We start from the raw sequence: 21,165 nt of genomic DNA, 5'->3' as shown, positions 1-21,165 counted from the left end.
AATAGGAAACAGTCCAGGACATTCAATTCTACAAGCCTTTTAAGAAATATACACCTTTTGGAATGCCATTAAGACAAAGTTGGGTTAGAAGTTGTAATTGTTACTTGTTCTTCATTTTTATGTGAAAATCTCATTTGTAGTAATTTAGGCTCCTGTCTGTCTCCAGCAGCAACAGGGTTTTCAGTCAAGTCTAGAATGTTTGGTAAAAAAGTATTGTACTTTTGTATCACCACCAGACTCTCTGAAATAGCTGCATATTGGAGGAGGAACAATAAAATAAATACCCTTTAAAAAACTTACTTGGTTTTGGAAAAAAGAAAGAATACAAATATTTATTTATTTATTTATTTGATAGGTTTATTGAACCTTTTTTTCCTTCATTATTTTTCTGTTCAGAAAATAGGAGATTTTCATATTTCTAAAATGCTTGATAAATTTTTTGAGAATGTAGCTATTAAATACAGTAATCCAAAGGCAGCACCTGTCTCGAATAAATCCAAAATAACTGATTTCCAAGAGGTTGAGAAGTTTTGTTAAGAAAAAAAATCACTGGACACTTGCTTTTGTTTTAGAAGCATCTACCACTTGTCAGCTACTGGAGACAACTCTCAAAGACCTTAGCCTGACCAATTACTGCTGTTATTATAATTTATTTTTCCAAAAATGGTGAAATAAAATTAATTATTTTCCTTCCAACTGACTCCTCACCAAGGCTTAAAAAGGAGGATAAATCTGAGCTTTCCAACTACTTGAAATTGAAAATTTGTGAACTAAAATAAAGGATCAAATACCTGTTGACCCATATAACAGTTGTATTTTTCAAAAAATATATCACAAACCTCCCCTTTCAAGAATCCACTGGCCTCTTATTCAATACAAAACATGTCTAAAGACATATAAAAATACTTTAATTCTGAAAAAACATCATTAAATTATTTTATTTTTCATCTCTAGATTTCAACATGCTTAAAGTGAAAAGAAGTTCAACTGTCTCTCATTTTGCAACAAACCCAGAATATACACAGGGTTGATGTGTAAGTCTGGGGAATTTGGATACTAGAATAAAAATAAAATAGTTGTAGATATTTTGGATTTTAAATTAATTTAAGAACAACTAACATGAATTCTTTAGGCTTAGGTTGGCATAACTGGGGGCAGAGTTTGATTCTAGAATCTTCTTTTCTGTGAAGCTGTTCATTTCATCACAAGCAGAGATAATGAGATTTACAGGACCAGTGATGTTTAAGGATAAATTCAAACTTAATTCTATATATTTCTGATACATGATAGGACAAATTCTTTCAAAGCAATAAATAATAAGAGAAGGTTCAGCTAAAAGAATTTGAGATTTTAAACAGTGCAAATATAGATAAGAAAAAATATAATTTAATACAAGAAAATTAGAACCAAATACACAATCTGATTCACTGAAATAGAAGTTCTGCTAATTAAGCAGTAGCAGCCTGAAGGTATGAGTTGAGTTTGGTTGATTTTTTAGAGAAGAGTAATTACTACTGACACAGCAGTTGTAATAAGCAATTGTGAACATTATTTAGAATCCAACAGCAAATGCAAATGTCAGGGTTTAGAGATTTTTAAATATAATAATAATTTGGTTTCTCAAAACTTCAGGCATATCCCAGAGACCCTTGTAAAAGTTAACCTTTATATAAAAATAGAAGATTGGATTTGCACAAAAAGATACTAAGAATTTAAGACACATTCTGGGAAATTCATATATAATAACTAAAACTCCAGTGTAGACACATACAGAACATGAGTATTGTGATGCTTCCAATATATTGGAAGTTTCACAGTGAAAATGGATTTTTATTGTTGCTGAATTCTCAGCTTTTCTTTTTATTTTAAAATATCTCCACATATTTCAAAGTCATTAAAAAATCAAAAACTAGTTTACACACGTATCTTTCTATAAATGCATAGCACTGTTCTGAATCTTCATTATATGATGTATGGAAATAAAGAAATGCCAAAGGTCTAAAATCCTACTTAATACTTTGAAAAAACAAGTTTAGTACCATACCCTTTGCTTACAAGATGTCACACCATAATTGAGATTGGGTTTGCATATTCCAATCATGTAATGGTGTAAAACCACACACAAATAAATATACTGTACATGTGCAATACACTTGACCAAGTGCAAGGGGCTGCCCCTGGGCTGGGGTAACCCCCAGTGCCCATCCAGGCTGGGGATGAAGGGACTGAGAGCAGCCCTGCCCAGAGGGACCTGGGGGTGCTGTGGGTGAGGGGCTGGACATGACCCAGCCATGGGCACTCACAGCCCAGAGAGCCAAACGTGCCCTGGGCTGCACCCAGAGCAGCCTGGGCAGCAGGGCAGGGAGGTTTTGTCCCTCTGCTCTGCTCTGGGGACAGAGACCCCACCTGGAACTCTGCACCCAGCCCTGGGGTCCGGCACAGGAAGGACAGGGACGTGCTGGAGTCCAGAGCAGGGCCCCTGAGATGGTCAGAGGGCTGGGGAGCCTCTCCTGTGAGGAAAGGGGGAGAGAATCGGCTTTGTGCAGCCTGGAAGGGACGGCTTAGGGGTGACCCGACTGCAGCTCTCCAGTTCCTGAAGGGAGCCTACAAGAGAGCTGGAGAGGGCAATGGCAGGACAAGGGGGAATGGCTATAAATGAAATGAGAGTCAGTTTAGATTGGGTTTAGATTTAGATTTTTGGAGGAAATTCTTTACAAGGGTGGTGAGGCACTAGCAGAGAGTGTCCAGAGAAGCTGTGGATGCCCCATCCCTGGAAGTGTTCAAGGCCAGGGTGGATGGGGCTTTGAGTAACTTGGTCTAGTGAAAGTTGTCAAGGCCCATGACAGGGGTCTTGCAACGTACTGATCTTTAAGGTCCCTTCCAATTCAAACTACTCTATGACTCTGTGATCATTACAAATTAATTTCTTTCAAATCCTAGTTATTTCCTAAATATTTTACTTTATATTCTGAACTCATTAACCCAGAAATGTGGTTTTAATAGAAGAAACACTGCCCAGAAAATGTCATATTAATAAGCAGCACTCTGACACATATACACTAAGGCAAAAAAATATCTGTAAAGCCTGGTTCTAATAAAATATTATTGTGATATAACTGTGTAAAGGAACATTAATTTTTTTTATTTCATAATCATCTGTCCTCTGTAATCTAAAACAAAAATATTTTTGTAGTTATCAGAAATAGTTATCTTCTCATAGTTTGGTTAAGAGCTTGTACTATGTGTCAAGCAAGAGACTTTACAAAGCCTCCTACTTAACTAGACTCCTAAAAATTTATTTGACATAGACAAAAAAACCCAAAGCCCAAACATGTACAACAGTGTTAACAAATATCATCACATCACAGTTATCCTTTCTGGGGAGAGATGTGGAACAGACCCACTTACTTCTTCTATAATATGGCTTTTCTCCCATCCTCTTCGAATTCTCCTCAGTTTCCTACTTACACATGGCAAAAGTAAGATGATCTTACCTACAATTACAATGGAAGGCAGAACAAGGGCAAGAACAAAATTTGGTGGTGTATAAAATCTGTAATACTCTTCTTCAAAAGCTCTCTTCCATCCATAAATCAGTACATGGAAAGTACTTATAAGCAGAGCAATGTATCCAAGTGTAGACTGTGAAGAAAGAGAAAACAGAAAAAAAAAATATATATAATAGCACTTGGTCCTTCACCTGACAGCTCTAATACATTATTTGGATTATTTTAACATTTCTATTAGACATCTCTACCTATTCACTACCTCAAGTTCGCAATATATGGTTTTAAGTTACCACTCTGAAATTTACTGACTGAACTGAGCACTGATTTACAGAGTACCTCTGCTAACATCTACAGGCCTTAGTCAAAGCTGAAATGACATCTGCCCAAATTCTAAGTAATGGAAGCCAACTTCAGGATAGGTATGCCAACAAGAAACGATTCCAGAGTAGTTACTAGAACAATATTCATCGTGATTGGAAATTAGGTTTCCTAATTCTTAATGATGAGGATAGATCAATTCCAAGATTCCTTATTATGGAACAATGCAATTCTCTTGGAAGGGATTTGGGCCTAAACTTGCGTATTTTTATCACTTTGAGATGCACAGCATACTTCTGTCTCACAAAGGCCTACATCCACTTGTCACTTGTCTGATGTGAGCATAAACCATCCCTTGCCTTCTCCTTCAGTTGTTGCTGAGTGTTTAATGGCAATATCTGAACTGCAGGCCTTGGCCATGACAGCACAAAGCAGTGCTGCAGTCTACCATAAACCAGCAGAGCTGGATAAAAGGTGAAACAGAGGGTTCCCACAGCAGCCTGCAGAGGAAGGACCTCTCAGCACAAAAATCTAGAGCTTGCCACAGAAGCTGGAGATAGCAGGGATCACTCAGCAATTCTGTGAATCCACCTTTTTAAGGACCCTGTAGCTGCAATGCTTCATAGATTTGACAAGGCATCAACTTAACTTTCCCAAACCATGACAAAAGAAGACTACTATGCTTTGACTTCTGGTAGTGATCAAATGAAGGAAAACTCTTTCTGGCCAAAACTGATGTAAAGACTAACTTGGTTGGGAAACATTTGTAGCAAATCATTGAAACAGAGAACAAGCATTGAGAAAGATAACCAGCTACCAAGGTATGGTCTAATTCCAGCAAACAGACAAGCAAAGAAAAATGCAGCCCAAGGGTCTATAATAGGTAGTGAAAGAATTAATTCCTTCTACTTCAAGATTAAGCAGCTTCTAAAGCAAGAAGAATGTCTGAGTTAATACTATTTGCAAGGATTCACAGGTACAATGGTATAAAAAGAAAATATTTCTATTAATTTCTTGGGATCGCTACCCTGTTTTTTGACTTTCCAATATTTATGTGGGTTTTTTTGCCAATGGTTTCAGGGCCCCTTTGTTAATCTTTAGATATGCTGCATGCTTTTTCTTAAAAAAAAATTGTTCCCAAAATATCCCATAGTAAACAACATTTAGACAAACACTCGAGGATATGAAAATGGCATATGTGGTATCTGAACGGAACTTCTGGTAAGAAATTTGGACAACAAACAATACAGTCAAACCTGATGTTATATTATGTTGTTGCAGATTTTTGTTGGTATGACTGTCCTGAATTGTTATATTACTGGCAGCAGGGAGAAGGGCACAAGTGAATCATATCCCTCATTTCTTCATCAGGATTACTGATGAGAAATATAACAATTCTTGAAAATAGAAACAGAAGTGAAATATACATTCATTTCCAATTATTTAATTTTAGTGCTTATTTTAATTCCATTTGCAAGCTATAGTTTTGAGACATCTGTATACATCTATCTAATGGTCAAAATGGAAACTAAGTACATCCAGTATATTTTAAACTAACAATAAAAGGACAAGAAAAACATATGATTCTGTTTTATTAAGTTCTTTTTTTTCTTGCCCTGTGAAGAGTTGCCATATGCTTCTCTGAAGTGTTGGTAGAGCATGTGCTAGCGTGTACTGCACAATTCAACTACACATCTAAAACAAAGACATTGCTATAACTTCTGTCAGCTATCAATGTCAGCTATGTTCTTCAGGTGGGCCCTTCATCACGATTACCAGGCTCTAGATGACAATTTCTTTAAGAGCAGAGGACTTCTGAAAGCAGCAAGAAGAAATACTGTTTCTTCCCTGGTAAATTCACATTGAACAGTACAGTAAGCAGCAAAATCAGTTGTAATTCCTGGCAACCCTCTGCCTGGGCTTTAGGATGGCTGCTGGGAAAAGTGGAAGAGTATCTTTGGCTGCTTTGTTTTCTTATCTTCCATAATACTGTGTTTCCTGAAAGCTGAGTAATAGATTAGCACATTTCCTATGGACTCCCAAATCTTTTAGCTTTTCTCTAAGTCCTCCCTGTTTTGTTTCTTTCCTTCCTGATCAAAGTCAGCTTTTAGCCAATATGGGAGATTTCCAGCCAAGGCTACTGATAAATTGGACAAACTGGTATTGTTTGAGAAAGGAACCAACAAAACTTAATGGAGCAGGAAAGATGAAAGAGAAAAAACCCTAAAATGTTACCAGCAAGATGAACCTATTTAGAGACAAAATGTGCTGTGAGGCAATTCTGCTTCAGGAATTTCCACATTCACAATGGTCAAGTAGTTCCAAGCAATTTATATATACAAAAGGTATTTTCTAAATTCAACATTTATGCAAGATATACTTCAGATTCTCTGTGTAACAGCTATTGTTAAACTTAAAAACTGTTTGTAGTAACTTCTGACTGGAATCTTACCCACAAACTTGCTAAATACTCAGGCCTTAGTCTACCTTACTCTGGGGAAAAAGCATCCTATTATTAATGGGAGAACTATGGCAGGGCAGCCTTTCCTCAAAGTGTATGCATGAGAAATATTTTACTCACACTGCCTCCAAAAAACTTTAGGATTGGGCTAGCAGAGAAAAGGAATAGCTACAAAAAAGTCAGCTTCCTACCACTCAAATGGCAGATTTGTGTTGTTTTTTGCTAAAAACATGAAGCTCAGTTTTCAAAACCAATCTGCTCTGTTCATTGCCACTTTAAATGATGGGGTTTGGACTTGAAGCCTTAGACTGGAAAACAAAAGCTGCAGTCATTTATGTTTATATTATATATTTACAGTTTAACTTTCCTCACTAGACTGAAGGACCCAGTGCAGGATAGCTTGCAGACAACACTCTCCATTTCCTTGTATTTTATGTGAACAGTCAAGGACTGGTTTCAATAAATGTCTTTTTTTCTGTTTACAGTGTGTTGGTTTAAGCTCTTTATTCTGCCTGCTCTGACAAAATACAAATTCTTTTGTATTTCTTGCCCATGTCTTCCTTTGCTCCTTATCCAATATATTTAGATGAGAAAAAGAAGAATACTGAAGTGTCATTTAAGAAAATGGATGCATTAGTTTATCAGCCCCAGCTTTCTTTGCTGCTGTTTTCTCAGTTAACTTCAGCTCTGGGTTATGTTAACGTGACTGCAAAGTTTCACACTAAGTTTCAGTCATCCAGGATCTCCTACTGAGAAAACTTCATCACTGTCTCGTTCTGGCTTCTCTATCTGGATGTTATGAGTGTTTCTCTCCAAATCATGATGAAGTAATCAAACCTTTGTTTTGTACAGGGGTCAACTCTGTACTGTAGCAATTCCTCTTTTCTGCTGGTCTCTTAGCTCTTTCTAGGACTGACACAGTAATTCCCTTTTGCACTATTAAGCCTTCTCATGTCTCACTTTGTTCATATGCATACTATGAGTGAAGCCTGCACTGCTTGTCCCCTCAAAGTCCTTTTCCCTTGATAAAGCAGGCTGGGATTTTTGCAGCTGCTGACACTTGTGTTTGAAACCAGGCTAGGTAAGATGGAGGCATCTCCAAAAGAATTTGGGATATCAAAGACAACAATTCTGTGCAAAAATACTGACAACTGGTGATTCTTTAGAGTTTTAAGAAGACTGTGTTTTAACACTTTCAACTGCTGCAGGTTGGGGAGATGCTGCTAAGGGCTTGTTCTACTGGAACAAGGCTAATCTATACTGTACATTTTAATAAAATCAGATTTTCCTAGTAGGATTCAAGACTATATTCTTGTGGTAAAACTATTTAGAAGAGGCCACACCTGATTTTGATGAAACTACATTTTCTAAGATGAGCAAGAAAGAATGTGTTGTTCTCAGTGGGAAGTGCTGAGCTGGGACACTGAGTGTGCTGACCAACTGATTCTTCATCTGTCAGATGTGAAATACGTCCAGCAGCTGTTGTGGCAAATCATCTGAGATTCAGGACTAGAGCTAGAGACATACTGCTTTCCCCAGCTGAAAGGAAAAGCAGCAATGGGATGATAGGTTAGTAGTTCTGCTGTTTATCTCCCTGATATCTCCATAGAAAAGATGGAGAAATTTAAGTTTAATTTTCCTTCACTGAACTGAATTTCACTAGAAGACAAACATAAAAGAGAGTAAGTATTATAATGTTTTATCTGTTCTCCTTGCATACTGGGGACAGTGAAACTTATACCGAAATACAGACTCCTTTTACTCTAGTAAGCAATCACTGTCTTCTGATTGAAGAAATCAAGAGGATTTTTTTTTGACAAGTAACTAAATGGAGAATAACTTACATTAAACTGAGAATTAATTACAAAGTAAACACTCATTAACTTTAAGAAATTTTTCAGTAGTTCAATACTTTTGTGATTAAAAATTGCAAATGATCTTAGTTCATTACCAATACCAGTTATCTTCTGCACATATTACAGTATGAACTGTAACATACTTCCCAAGCAAACAACTTCTTCCCAAACAAGTTCCTCAAAATATTGACAGATGGGTCGTTAAAGTTCATAATTATTTAGATTTGGAACTATTTTGACTTAATTTACAGTGGAAATAACTGCAATAAATATGTTGTTCTAGATACATCACTGTGGTTATTGTATGGGTTTTGACTCAGCCACACAAGCCTGAAATTTCGAAATATGAGTAAGGAAAAATAAGACAAAAATGTTGTTTTTGTGGCTGGAAGTTATTACTGGATAAAGGATCATGTCACTCACAAGTGAATACATATTTTTCCCTTTTGCACTAATGTTTTATATCACCCAACAGCAGTACTATTGTCCCCCCACAGAGAACTCCAGATGGCAGAGATACTGTAACAATACACTTGAGTATTTAGTCTCTCTGAAGGTTTAAAGCCATGACTGTGAATAAACAATTCTATCAGGGTAACTCCACTTTGAAAAACTTTTCAGCAAACTTTTTGTAGGTCTACCTGCAGTTTTCCAGTAATGGAAATCAGAAGGAAAAGAAAAGACATCACAGACAGACGCCAAACAACTACAGCCTTTGAAGTGTTCCCCACCATTCTCTTCAAAATATCTGTAAATTATGAAGTGCAACCCAAGCCCTGAACTTTAAAGTCAGTGCCCACATTCTGAAATGAACAGGACTCAGAATTGAGCAATATTGTTAGGCTAAGCTGAAAAAAATGTTAATCAGAAAAGACTGAGCTAAGACTACAGTACTAAAGCCAAAGTCAGAAAACAAAACATAACAAACCCAAAAGCTGTGCACACTTAGGAATTTTCACCCAACTAATCCTAATAAAATTTCTTGTACCTGACTGCTACCTAAAACTGCTCGCAGTTATGTGTAAGAGCAAGCACTGAGCTTCATTAAAGCCTGTGTTTCTCAGTATTTTATGCTGGTTAGATTTGCATGTTCTAGGTATTTACCTGAGGAAGGAAGGCAGCAGATGGTGTGCCAGGGCCTTGAAAAGTCTCTGATTTTAATAAGCAATACTCATATTTTACTAGTGGGTATTTTCAGCTAATGGGAATAATGCAGTTGAGAGCTGTGTCAAGTCCCACAGTGGATAAGAAGTAAAACTTAACCAATGGCACCATGGCTGTCAAAGGATTGTGCAATAAAAATCTTGCACAGCAAATTAAGTCTTCAATTTTAATAGCTGTGTGCATCTACCTACACAAGTATCTCATCAGTATCACTGCATTTAGCAGGTTTGTCCAAATTTATCTAATTTGAATTTAGCAAGAAGTTCTAAGAACAGAAAATTAACAGATTGGTGATCATTTGGTCTAAGCTATGCTGGTTGTTTAAGATCAAGAAGTGTAAAATAAAAAGTCCTGTTCTACACTCATGAAATGCTTAATGTGCCTTCATGGTAACATATTTGCTAAGTAATTGTTTTTATTGAATTACCAGAGACAGAGGAAAAAAGGCTCTTGTCACATTGCAAGGAGCTTTTGTTTATGATGTTGATCATGACTGTGATGAAGGAATTCTTGTTAACATCAAAACCCCCTTATTAAAAAAGTAACACACCTGAATAAAACTGAACTCCCTCCAGTTTAAGGCACTGTTTACTGAAGGGATGGAAGTTACTGCCAGCAAGGAAAGCAATCCAAGACTCATTATTCCAAAGGAGATATACATTTCAATTCGCCACACTTCTTCCTCATTCCAAGAATTTTCAACATTTGCATGAACCTGATGAAAGAGCAGAAAGGATGAACTTTATTCTAAAGAATATTAAAAATACCAACAGAAGTAATTTTGTTGACTTAAAGTTCACAGTCACAGGACAACTATAAAATGTGGTCAAATATTTCAGAGGTTTCCTCATGCCTTGGAGAAAAACAACTATTTCCTTACTGCTTGTATTGGCTTTTGCTAGAATAAAAATATGCTAAACATGGACATTTTAGATGAGATGCTAAAAGAACATGTAACATTATATACCATTTACAACAATACTGTTATAAAATAAAGGTAATTCTGCACATTCTTATACACTGTAGAAGAGAAGATGTGTTCTTCAGACTCTGCAAACATAAATTCTGTAACATAAGTTAGATAAACCTGCAATTTCTTTTTAGTTTGGAAATTAGATTTTAGATTTTTAATTACATTGAGAAATAACTTAGCATAATTTCCTTCAGCTTTTCTATGCTGAGTCCAGGCTTGCTTCTTTCTTTCACTATTGCCATCAGATTTTTCTAAGATGTTTCTTGCTGGATAGTTTTATCAGAAAAAAAGAAACAATTCAGGACCTTAACAACTAAGAAACTTAGATATTCAATTCTTTTTTCCACTTCCAGGTTAACTATTGCAATATGATGTGTCTTGAAAAAGGTGCACCAGAAATATTAGCAAGTGAAAGTTTTACAGTATCATTAAAACTAAGATAATTTCTTAGTAAAAAGTACCAGTGAATCATTTAGTATTACTAATTTTAAGTGTGAATTATGGTTTCTTGCTGCCTATTGCAGTTTTGCCCTTCCCCTATGTTCAGTTTTTGACGCTAGCTCTTTTAAAGTTTGTGACACACCCTGTTAATTTGCTACATTTTATTTTATTTCCTTATTTGGTTTTCCTTTCTGTTCTATCACTTCTCTCTTTCCTACAGATTTTATGTGGTGAATGGCACTGCTGTTTTTTGGGCAATGCTGCTTTTCTGCCACTTTAAAGGTTACAATAAGCTGTCCCACTGACACAACATCAGACCCTCTTCTAGCGATGACAGATTTGTCAGAGAACGTTTCAGGGTTATGCAAGATCAATTGTTCCTGGAAACTGTGAGTCAATTTCTATTGTCTGCAATAGATGATGTCCACAGAATTTTAAAAGCATAAAGTATTTTTAACATTGGTCCAAAATGTTACAAAATATCAGCATCTTCTTTTTTTCCTTTTTGGAACACAGAGGCATCTGTAAGCATGATTACAGTATCTGCCCTTATACTTTTCATATTTGTAAATGCACTTATGATATACACACTTGCCCCATGTTCATGTGTACATAGAAAGGAACATACCTCAGAATCTTCCCGCTTTTGCTCTTATCTTGTCTATCCTACATTCTTCTTGTGTATATTGCTATCAGGAATTTCAGTGGGACATGTCCTTGATTCTCCTTACCACACAAACTTAACTGCAGATTGACCCACAAGGTGAGCAAAATGTGCAGATATTTCTTTTAGTCTCCTTATCTGGCAGCACCCATGCCTAAAATAACCCATAACTTTTGTGCCAAAAGCAGTAGAACAGATTAAGAAAAACCCAATTATTGCATTCAGGAGCCATATGCAGCAAGGCAAGGCATTTTTGGCTGATTGAACTAAAGACTGCCTTACCTGTTGGTATGCCATGTTGAGGAACAAGTACCTCTCTGATCTCCTCATAGGCAAGCAGAGGCTGTACACCACATGCACTGTGGCAAAGAAAAAGCTGAGCAGCCCAAGCTGCTTCCGACACTGGAGCCAGCTGTCCAGCCAAGGGGGAAAGCGCCGGTACTTCGTGCCATAGTAAAGCTGATAAGCAGCTGCAATGAGTCCTGATAAATACACTAGAGAAAGCAAAGTGATAGCAACAATTGGCAGGGTCTTGTTGACAATCTCAATGGGAATCTTGTAAAAGTCACTCTGCTGATTTCTCATGTAGGGATGGATGACATCTCTGACAAAGGAATAGATGAAGAAAAACGTTGCCAGGCTAATGGCAATGAGTACAGGCCCCTTCCACAGGGTGAACAGGCGCAGAGGCAGGTTTTCAATCTCCCTTGAAGATGACAGTGCCCCCAAATCAAGAGGAATGAAACCGAGCTGACGGGCAAGCTCAATAACTTGATGGCGAGCCTGAACATGGTTACTGCATATATAGACCTGTTGGGAGAGTCAAGGGAATTGTCTGTAGTCAGAGAAAAAGGCTCAAAGGTAAACAAAAAAACAGCAAAATCCACCAAAAACCTTAAGCGCTTCAAAATCAAAACTACATCACAACGCACAACGGCAAAACTGTACACTTTATCCCAGCTTATATTGCCAACATGACAATAAAATCCCATAAAAATCTAGCCAAAGTGCAAACATGCACTTTGACTTAGGAACAGAGTAATCAAAACAAAATTGGCTTTTTCTTGGATTTAATAATGGGGAATGTCTTGGTAATCTGTACACTGAAACCTGTCATACTGAAATGTCTGCAGGACTGGACTAACTTGAAGCTACAGCTAAAAGCATTTAAGAAAATCCAAAATCTCTCAAAAATACAGGAATCTTGAACAATGACCCTTAAATAATTTTAGCATCCACAGACTGAGAAGCAGCAATCTGTGTTACCTCTCTGTGGGTAACAATTTTAGCCTTATTTCACAACCCGGATTTCCACAGATTTCAGATCTGAGTATTTAACAGAAAAGACAAAAACCAGCAGCCAAACAAGAACTTTTTCTAAAGGGCAGTTTCTTACAGAGACAAAGAAATGTGCTGCTACAAAGCACTTCAAGGTTCCATTAAAATGTACAATGGGCTATAGTTTGCCCAACACTATTTGCTGACCACCTGCATTGAAGCAAATATTATCTGTTTTGACTGAAGTTAATTAGTATTGTGCTATTCTGAAAGGGGATAAAAGAAGTATAGTGAAGTTATTTTTTAGATTATGCTAATTCCATATCAATTGCATTCCATTTAAATCTACCTGAAGTGCCAGAACTGAATTTAGTCTCCAGCAGTCATGTTACATCAGTTATTTCTTATGTATTTCTCAGATTTCATAAAGCTGTGAAGGACTGGATGCTTGCACAGGCTTAATTTACATCCCTTCAGCAAAACATGAAAACCATAAAGGTGCATTTTCTACACCCAGGATGGATTTGAGAACATACTGGGAAGGACTTTGAACATGATGTTCCCAAGCAGCCCTGGATCAAATGAATTATCACTTAGAAACATATGTGCCTCCTTCTGTTCCCATATTTATGATTCTGGGGCACTCTAAAAGCTAGATAATTTCTTTCAATCACTTTGCTGCTACATTGAATGCAAGTAGTTTTAGAACAGCTGATTCTCGACCTCTGGGATTGGGACCTGAGACTTCTGTGCATCTCTTTCAATAGTTCACCCCAATGCTGCCACTAAAATTCAGTGGAAAAGACTGTCTCTACCCTTGTGTAAAGCATAAGGAAACACATGAACGCATTTCCTATGGAAAACATGAAGACTCAACTTTTCTACTCTGTAGTCACCCAAATGTCAGTTGTTTATTCTAAGCTAGTATTCACATTTCCTCCGCAGTCTTCAAAGACAAACAGGCAACACAGGGGAAAAAACTGGACCACTTACTTTATTTGTCTTACAGTGGGATGAACTAATAAAACCTCTAAAGGTTTTATTAGCTACTAAAATGTAAGCTGAAGGTCCAACATTTTAGGCATGTTAAGTCAGGGAATGTAAATTTCATGAGTTCTGGCTGTTACATTCAGTTCCTGTCATTTTCATTTCACAAATAAATTAATACAAATAAAAACATTTACCTGTCTGCTGGCATCTTTTGGTCCTAACTGTAGTGACCACGCTGAAATGACATTGAATCCTTTGACAATTAGGGAATCAGGAAAAAGTGATGCCAAATACTCTGCATTGGAGTCTGGATATTGGTCTACTCTTGTATTATTGCTGACATCGATCAGAATTTTACCAGCAAGTAAATGTTTGAGATCCCACAAAGAGGTGTAATGTTCTCTGTGTATGGCTACAAAAATGATGTTTGTTTTAGCCACTGCATCTTCATGGTGAGTGACATCAACCACATGGGGAAAGAAGTCAGCTGCATGTTTAGGGTTTCTGCTCCCTATGACCACGTGGTACCCACATCTGATGAGTCTGATTGTCAAGGACTTGGCAAAGTCTCCACTTCCAATGATGCCTATCGTGACCTTACTGGCATCCTTGATGCCATTGGCAGCATTTGGCAGAAAAGTTTCATTGAGGTTCTTGGGACTCCCCATCATAGAAATTGTTTCCATGCTTCCAAGACACCAAACCTACAATGATTTCTGTAGGGAAAAAAAAAAAAAAAGGAAAGAGAAGAAAAAAGAAAAAACAAAAGGAAAAATCAGCATCATACAATTTTATGAGATCTCAAAATCCATTAACGCCTCTGGAAGCAAAATCTTTGGTTCTAAGTTTCATATTATATTTTTTCCTTTATCAAGTATGTGCGAATCAATTTTGTCTTGACAATAGAAGAAGTAATAAGTAACATGAAGCACTTCAGCACTTCAATAATAGTTACTTAAGTGTACAACAGTTTTTTCATCTTCTATTTCTTACCTTCCACTGCCCTGGAATACTGGCCCACAATGTAACTTTGTACTCCTGAAACTAATGGTGAATAGAATAATGAGTAGAAACGTGTAATGAAAATTGGAAAATAGTAGAATGCAGAGAGCACTGGCCTGTGATCAGCATGAGATCAGTGAGTACATGGAAGCTAATTCCATTAAAAGTTTATGCAGGTTATTATTGTGATATCCTCTCCTGGCCATGAAGGAGGAGATGCAAGTCTCAAAGATGCAAATGTCATAACATCATGACAAACATTCATCTGACATGCTCACCTGTCAGCCTGGAAAATGGGCTGCTCATGTGGATCCAATGGCAGAAACAACAAAGAAATTTATCAAGACCTAGTTGCGAGATTACTAATGACATTTCTAGGTCAGGCTGCTTGGTCTGGCCATGGATGTATAAGGATTAACTGTGGATGGAAGGGTAAAGGATTCAAGGCCATGAGTCACAAATATGCTTAACACAATTTTCTATCCAGGCAAGTAAAATAAATCCTGGAGACAAATACATGGGACAGCCTTCCAGAGAAAGCTAATGGCAGAGGAAGAGACAGATTTCACCCAATAATAAAAGGGAAGATAATTTTAGGACTCAAATTCAGTGTAGTAAGGGATGTTTTGAAGAAGAACAGAAGCTAAGGCTCACAGGAAAATAAAATAAATACTTGGTCACAGAACTGCATTAAAGCTCTAACAAAGACATTAAAAACCAACAAAACAATGCTCAGGAGGGAAGTCTGCACACAAAACCACAGTTACAACCTAGGTGGTTCTGCATCGCTGACAGGGGTTGACCCTGGCTGCAGGCCAGGTGTCCAAAAAGGCGCTGCTCTATCACTCCTCTCCTCAGCTGGGCTGAGGAGGGAAAATACCACAAAAGGCTCACAAGTTGAGATAAGGACAGGGAGATATCACTCACCAATTACCACCTGAGGCAAACCAGACTCTACTTGGGGAGAATAACTGACTTTATTACCAATCAAAATCAGAGCAGGACAATGAGAAGTAAAACAAATCCTAAAGAAACACCTTTCCCTCACCCCAGTAAGCTTCTTCCTAGGCTTAACTTTATTCCCAATTCTCTGCCTGCTCCCACTCTGCAGCACAGGGAGACAGGGAATGGACTCTACGGTCAGTTCATCACATGCTGCTTCTCCTGCTGCTGCTTCCTCCTCAGGGAGGTAAGATCTTCTGCACTAGCATGAGGCTCCTCCCATAGTGGAGTCCTCTACATACTTCTCCAGTGTGAGTCCTTCTCACAGGATACAGTTCACAGACTCCTCCAGTGAGGGTCCTTTCCACAGAGTGCTGCAGTGTGGGTCCCCATGCGGTCACAAGCCCTGCCAGGAAACCTGCTCCAATGTGGGCTCCTCTCTCCACAGGTCCATGCCAGGAGCCTGCTCCACCCCTTCCCATGGGGTCACAGCCTCCTCTCAGGCATCCACCTACACTGGTGTGGGGCTCCTCTGTGGGCTGCAGGTGGATTTCTGCTCTACCATGAACCTCATGGGCAGCATAGGGACAGCTGCCTCACCACGGCCTGCACCACAGGCAGCAGGGGAACGTCTGATCCAGTGCTCAGGGCACCTCTTTCTTCTTCACTGGCCTTGGCGTCTACATGAGTTGCTTCTCTCATGTGGTCTCATCCTCTGTTCTGCACTGCAATTACTTTTATCCCCCATCTTACCTATGTTACCTGGGAGGTAACAGCCAGTGCTGATGGGCTGGGCTCTGGTGAGCCACGGTCCATCCCAGACCCAGCTGACTCTGGCCCCATTAGACACAGGGGAGGATTCCTGCAGCTTCTCACAGAAACCACCCCTACAGCACTCCTCCCCATCCTGCTACCAAAGTCTTGCCAGGCAAAGCCAATGTAATTGTAGAACAGGAATAAAGTCTGAATATTAAAGAAGCAATGAGGAGAGGCAGGCTAAGAAGGAGCAAAAAGAAACCACAAGGTTGCTGTCTTGGGAGCAATCAGCAACAGACCACACAGAACCTTTCCTGAGCTACCATCCAAGAGCTGATATGACGGTACTTAATAATTAGTGGGAGATATTAACCAGCCATTGGCTAATAATGTGTGGTGAACAACCTCCCACAATTAAAAGCAGCTTTGTGTTTCACAAATTAGAGGAAGCTACTAGAAGAATGGGCACTTTTCATTTCAAGGTACAAACTCATCAAAACTGGACGCAGAAGTTAAAGACAGAAAGCCATATGTGAAAGTGACAACAAAGTTAGTGTTCAAAGAAAAGATTCTAACAGTGAATCCTTCTGGCAGAGGCAGAGCACAAAGATTTTTATGCATGCACTCAAAAAAGCATTGACTTTTTCCTTACCATGTGACCTGAAACGTATTTAACACATGACCAAACTACCAGTATTTCCTGTATCAGGATGGGTTTGCACCCAGGAACATGAGAATATCTAATAAGATAAGAGATGTAACTGGATATGACAGAACATGTATGCTTTCACCATGTGATTACAGCAGCCCACTTCAGTTCTTACCATGTAACCAGAAGGTGCTGCAAAACTTTGAGATTCAAAGGGAAGCACCATAAGGAAATGGGCTACCAGTACCATTTAACCATGCTGCAGCCTACTTCCAGTTTTAGTCCAAAGGATCCTGGGGAGAGTGGGCACACAGGACTTGGATGATGAATTGCTCTGGTGCGCTGAATTCGGCCTGCTGGCCAAAGTTCCTCACTGCCTGTTCTGAGGAAAATACAGCGAGAGTAACAGAACCAAACTAACAGACTTCATAAAAAACCCTCAGGGAACAGGCTGACATGACTTTTAGACAAGTAATCGAAGAAATGTACAAAAGAAGAGTGCTAGCAGTTACTGAAAGGGATTATATTAAATGCACAACTGCAATTCAGAGGCAAGAGTGTATAAATGCAACAGAGAGCTTTCCTGACCTGAAAAATCACACAAGATTAAAAAAATAAAATGTTGTGTGCATGGCTAAGAAACACTATAAAAAGACAAAGAAACAGTGCCATGTTGAGATAAAATCAGAACAAGGATGGTACAGAAGTGAGTTTGTAACTAGTGAAGAAGATAAATGGCAACAAGTAAAAGTTCCATAAATACAATAAAAAGACAAAAGGCAAGGTTTATAACTTCAGAGGAAACGGAACAAGTTATAACTCATACTATTGTTAAACATCTTCTTTATTTCAGCCCTCAGCAGAAAAGTTAACTGTGAGTAGGTATTTAAAGAAATTCCTTCTACAGGGAGATGGTGAGGTCAAAGTGGAAAAGGTAAGTTAAGAGTAAAGGATGAAGATAAGATAAAGATTTTCAAGTCAGTAGACAACTATGAAATCAGCCCTTGAGGCTTAAAATGCTGACCAAAGTGACATCTTCAGAAGTAAAGAGATGACAAGACAGGCAGACTAGCACATATTGCTTAAAGAAGGGAGGACGACTAAGGAAAACAAAGACTTGTTATCCTAACTTCAGCCCCTGGACAGATTTTCCAGCAAGTTATTGTGCAATCCATTAGTAAATAAATGGGAAGCAGATGATAAGAAGCAGCTGAGGTGGGTTTTTCAGGAAGAAATTTCAACAAAACCAACCTTCTTTTACGAACTAACTCATTCCATAGTTATAAAAAATAATAAAAGCGACACAGATTTGACATATACTCTTAAATTAGCTAACAGAACATCACAGAGCAATGTCAGCCAGATGGTGACACACGTGAAAAACTGCTTCTGGAAAAGTAACTAGGGGAGGAGAGAACCGCACCGAGGCAAGCCGGGCCGTGTGTGCGTGAGCGCCGCTCGGGCGGGCACTTACGGGGCGCGGGGCAGGCGGGAGGCCGGGCGCGGGCCGCTGCCCCCTGGGCGGCAGCGCGGAGCGGAGATCCAGCCCGGAGCGGCTCGGCGGGGCCCCGGTCCGGGCCGGCATCTCCAGCTGCAACGACAACACCGCCCGTGACAGGAGCGGCAGCGCTGCCAGGCCCGCCCGCCGCGGGGCGGGGGCTAGCCGGCCCCGCCAGGTACCGGAGCGCCCCCGCGGCTGCCCGAGGCCGGGCCGCACCGCTCCGTGGGGCGCCGGCGCCGCCAGAGCCCGCCCGGAGACCGGGGCGGCCGCGGCGCAGCCGCCGCGATGGGCAGCAGGGAGAGCCCCGCGGGCGGCGGCTGCGCCCGGGAGCGCCCGGCAGGGATGGGGCCCGGCCCGCCCCGGCCCGGCCTCGGCGCCGCTCACCTCCGCCCGCCCGCCAGGAGCACCGCGCCGCCGCCGCTCCTCCTCGCACTCGGGCCCGCAGTGCCGGGCGGGCGGGGAGGCGGCGCCTGTCCTGCCGCTGCGACCCGCCCCCTGCGGCCGCTTCCCGCCGCCACCGCGCCCGGGCGGATCCGGGGGACGAGGGAGCCTTGGTGGGTGATGGCTGGTCAGGAGCCGGCAGTGTGTCCGTGCGGTCAGGAGGGCCGGTGGTAGCCTGGAGTGATCGGGAAGCGTGTGGCCAGCACGTGGTCTTACCCCTGTTTTCGACCCTGGTGAGGCCACATCTGGAGTGCTGAGTCCATTCTGGACTCATCAGTGCAAGAAAAACTACAGGAGAGGGTCCAAGGGACCCACCAAAGATGATGAGGGATCTGGAGCACCTCAGGAGGACTGTTATGAGGAGAGACTGCGGGAGCTTGGTCTGTTCAGCCTGGAGAAGACTGAGGGACTCTCATTAATGCATATAAATATCTCCAAGACAGGTGTCGAGAGGTTCGTGCCAGGTTCTTTTCAGTGGTGCCCAACAACAGGACAAGGAGCAATTACCATGAACCAAAACTCAAAAATTTCCACCTCAACACGAGGAAAAACCACTTCACATTGAGAGTGGCAGAGCATTGGAACTGGCTGCCCAGGGAGGTTGTGGAGCCTGCCTCTGGGGACGTTCAAAACCTACCTGGACGTTTTCCTGGGTAACCTGCTCCAGCTTACCCTGCCTTGACAGGTGTTGGTTAGATATCTCCAGAGGTCCCTTCTAACCTCAGCAATTCTTTGTTTCTGTGTTTCTGTAATCTGTGACAGCACAGATCGGTGCTGTCACAGATCACACTTTCTCGGGGTAGAGAAAGGGCTGTGGATGGCCCTACTGTGCCCTCAGCTTTGGCCACTGTCACTGTGCTCCAGCCCCTCTGGCCTGTGCAACACCCCCATCACAGGCATAGCTGGACCTGGGGACTGCTGGCACAGGAGCAGCTGTGAGCAACCAGCCATCCTCAGTAGGAACTCTTCACCAGCCACCTTTCCTTATTCTTTCCTGGCAGAAGGGTACTGAACATATTCTGCTAGATCTGGTTGTTAAGAGCTCCGTCCAGCCTGATTGAATGTTTCCAACTGATGGGGGACCACCACCTCCCTGGGCAACCTACTGCTGCTTTTCACCACCTTTCTCATGCAAAATTAATTGTGAGGGGGTGTTGGGTGTCCCTGCAGCCCAGAACAGCTTTCCAGGTTTGGTTAGCTGGGAGGTCACTCCCCATGTTTGCTGTGTGCCCAGTATACTCTGTGGAGGTGGGAGTTGTGCTCTAATTTCAGCGTTAGTCAAAATAAGAAGGATGGATCAGCCACATCCAAGCAAAGCTGAGCCCCAACATCTGAATTCTATCTCATTTGACAGGGAAATTTCCAGCTGAAGACAAATGGAGCTTTTCCCTGAAAAAGCATAGTTTCTGATTTTAACATCTTCTGATTTACCTAATAAATTCTACCTTTCATTATGCTGGGTATGTAACAAGGTATAATCCTCAATTCTTTGTTTTTAATGAATTTCAAACTGACCAATTCATATGAAAATGTGTCTCTCATGTTGCAGTAAAAACTGATGAATGCACAGGTGATTGAAAAGAAGCCATAAACTCTTAAACACTGAAGGTGACAGTTTTCATCTTTTGTGTGTGTGTGCTGACTTGTTTCTACAATGTACTGACAGAGGACTTTGGCAAAATTAACCATGCAATCAGTACAAACATTTGTTTTCACATATAATCATGACAACCATCGTATAGAATTTGAAAAGATGACTGTGACACTTTTCTGCTGTAGTTCAGACGCCATTCATTACCCTCCCCAATTTTTAAATAATTAAGTTTCTTCATTGTGAAAACATATACTTTTAAAGTATTTTTAATTTTGTAAATAGCTGCATGGAAATTACATTGCTTGATTTTCCAAACTGCATTTTCAGCTCCCAGACACTGAGGACTGAGTTGCTACTCCACAGAAAAATACCAAAAAGGTGAATCCATTGACAGACCACTCAGAACTGAATTGGTGCTTTCCATGGTGAAAACTGGCATTTCAGCTCTTAATTTTCTTGTTCTAATATTCTCCTTTGCTATTGATTCAAAAGTCATTATCCCAGGCTTGTTTTTTGGTAGCCAGTACAGCTACAATAGTATGAGCTCAAAAATTTTAGTCCAGCCAAAAAATATATCAAAACAAAAGAGCAGAATGTTCTTTCCTGCGTTATTTGTGGCTGATTCT

The 21,165-nt window shown here is 40.3% G+C and overlaps 1 protein-coding gene across 3 annotated transcripts; it reads right to left on the bottom strand.

Moving 5' to 3' along the window:
• Window positions 1-329: 329 nt before the first annotated feature.
• Window positions 330-19,112, bottom strand: STEAP2 (STEAP2 metalloreductase). 3 transcript variants are annotated; one of them, XM_074535794.1, is made up of 6 exons: window positions 18,889-19,112; window positions 18,427-18,594; window positions 13,849-14,370; window positions 11,669-12,196; window positions 9,859-10,023; window positions 330-3,642 (listed from the first exon to the last, which is right to left on the bottom strand). In XM_074535794.1, exons 3-6 carry the CDS (start codon window positions 14,338-14,340, stop codon window positions 3,358-3,360), a joined length of 1,470 nt encoding a protein of 489 aa, XP_074391895.1. In that variant the 5' UTR covers window positions 14,341-14,370; window positions 18,427-18,594; window positions 18,889-19,112; the 3' UTR covers window positions 330-3,357. The 3 variants fall into 3 exon arrangements, with proteins under 3 accessions (XP_074391895.1, XP_074391889.1, XP_005480327.1); XM_074535788.1 differs by having other exon boundaries at window positions 18,478-18,594; window positions 18,889-19,111; XM_005480270.4 differs by lacking the exon at window positions 18,427-18,594 and having other exon boundaries at window positions 18,889-19,110.
• Between the last annotated feature and the right edge of the window lie 2,053 nt (window positions 19,113-21,165).

This window comes from Zonotrichia albicollis, chromosome 1 (assembly GCF_047830755.1).
Source record: "Zonotrichia albicollis isolate bZonAlb1 chromosome 1, bZonAlb1.hap1, whole genome shotgun sequence".
Lineage (NCBI taxonomy): Eukaryota > Metazoa > Chordata > Aves > Passeriformes > Passerellidae > Zonotrichia > Zonotrichia albicollis.
Note: the sequence above shows the minus strand (reverse complement) of the source record. Positions and strands in the feature narration are given on the sequence as shown.

What these genes read in the sequence shown, in the direction of transcription:
- STEAP2 (XM_074535794.1), bottom strand. Translation starts at nt 14,340, where the DNA reads ATGGAAACAATTTCTATGATGGGGAGTCCCAAGAACCTCAATGAAACT. An exon ending in TCAACATGGCATACCAACAG is followed by an intron (nt 10,024 to 11,668) that starts GTAAGGCAGTCT and finishes CTCTTTCATCAG; the next exon opens with GTTCATGCAAATGTTGAAAA. An exon ending in GGGAGTTCAGTTTTATTCAG is followed by an intron (nt 3,643 to 9,858) that starts GTGTGTTACTTT and finishes CTTTCTTCACAG; the next exon opens with TCTACACTTGGATACATTGC.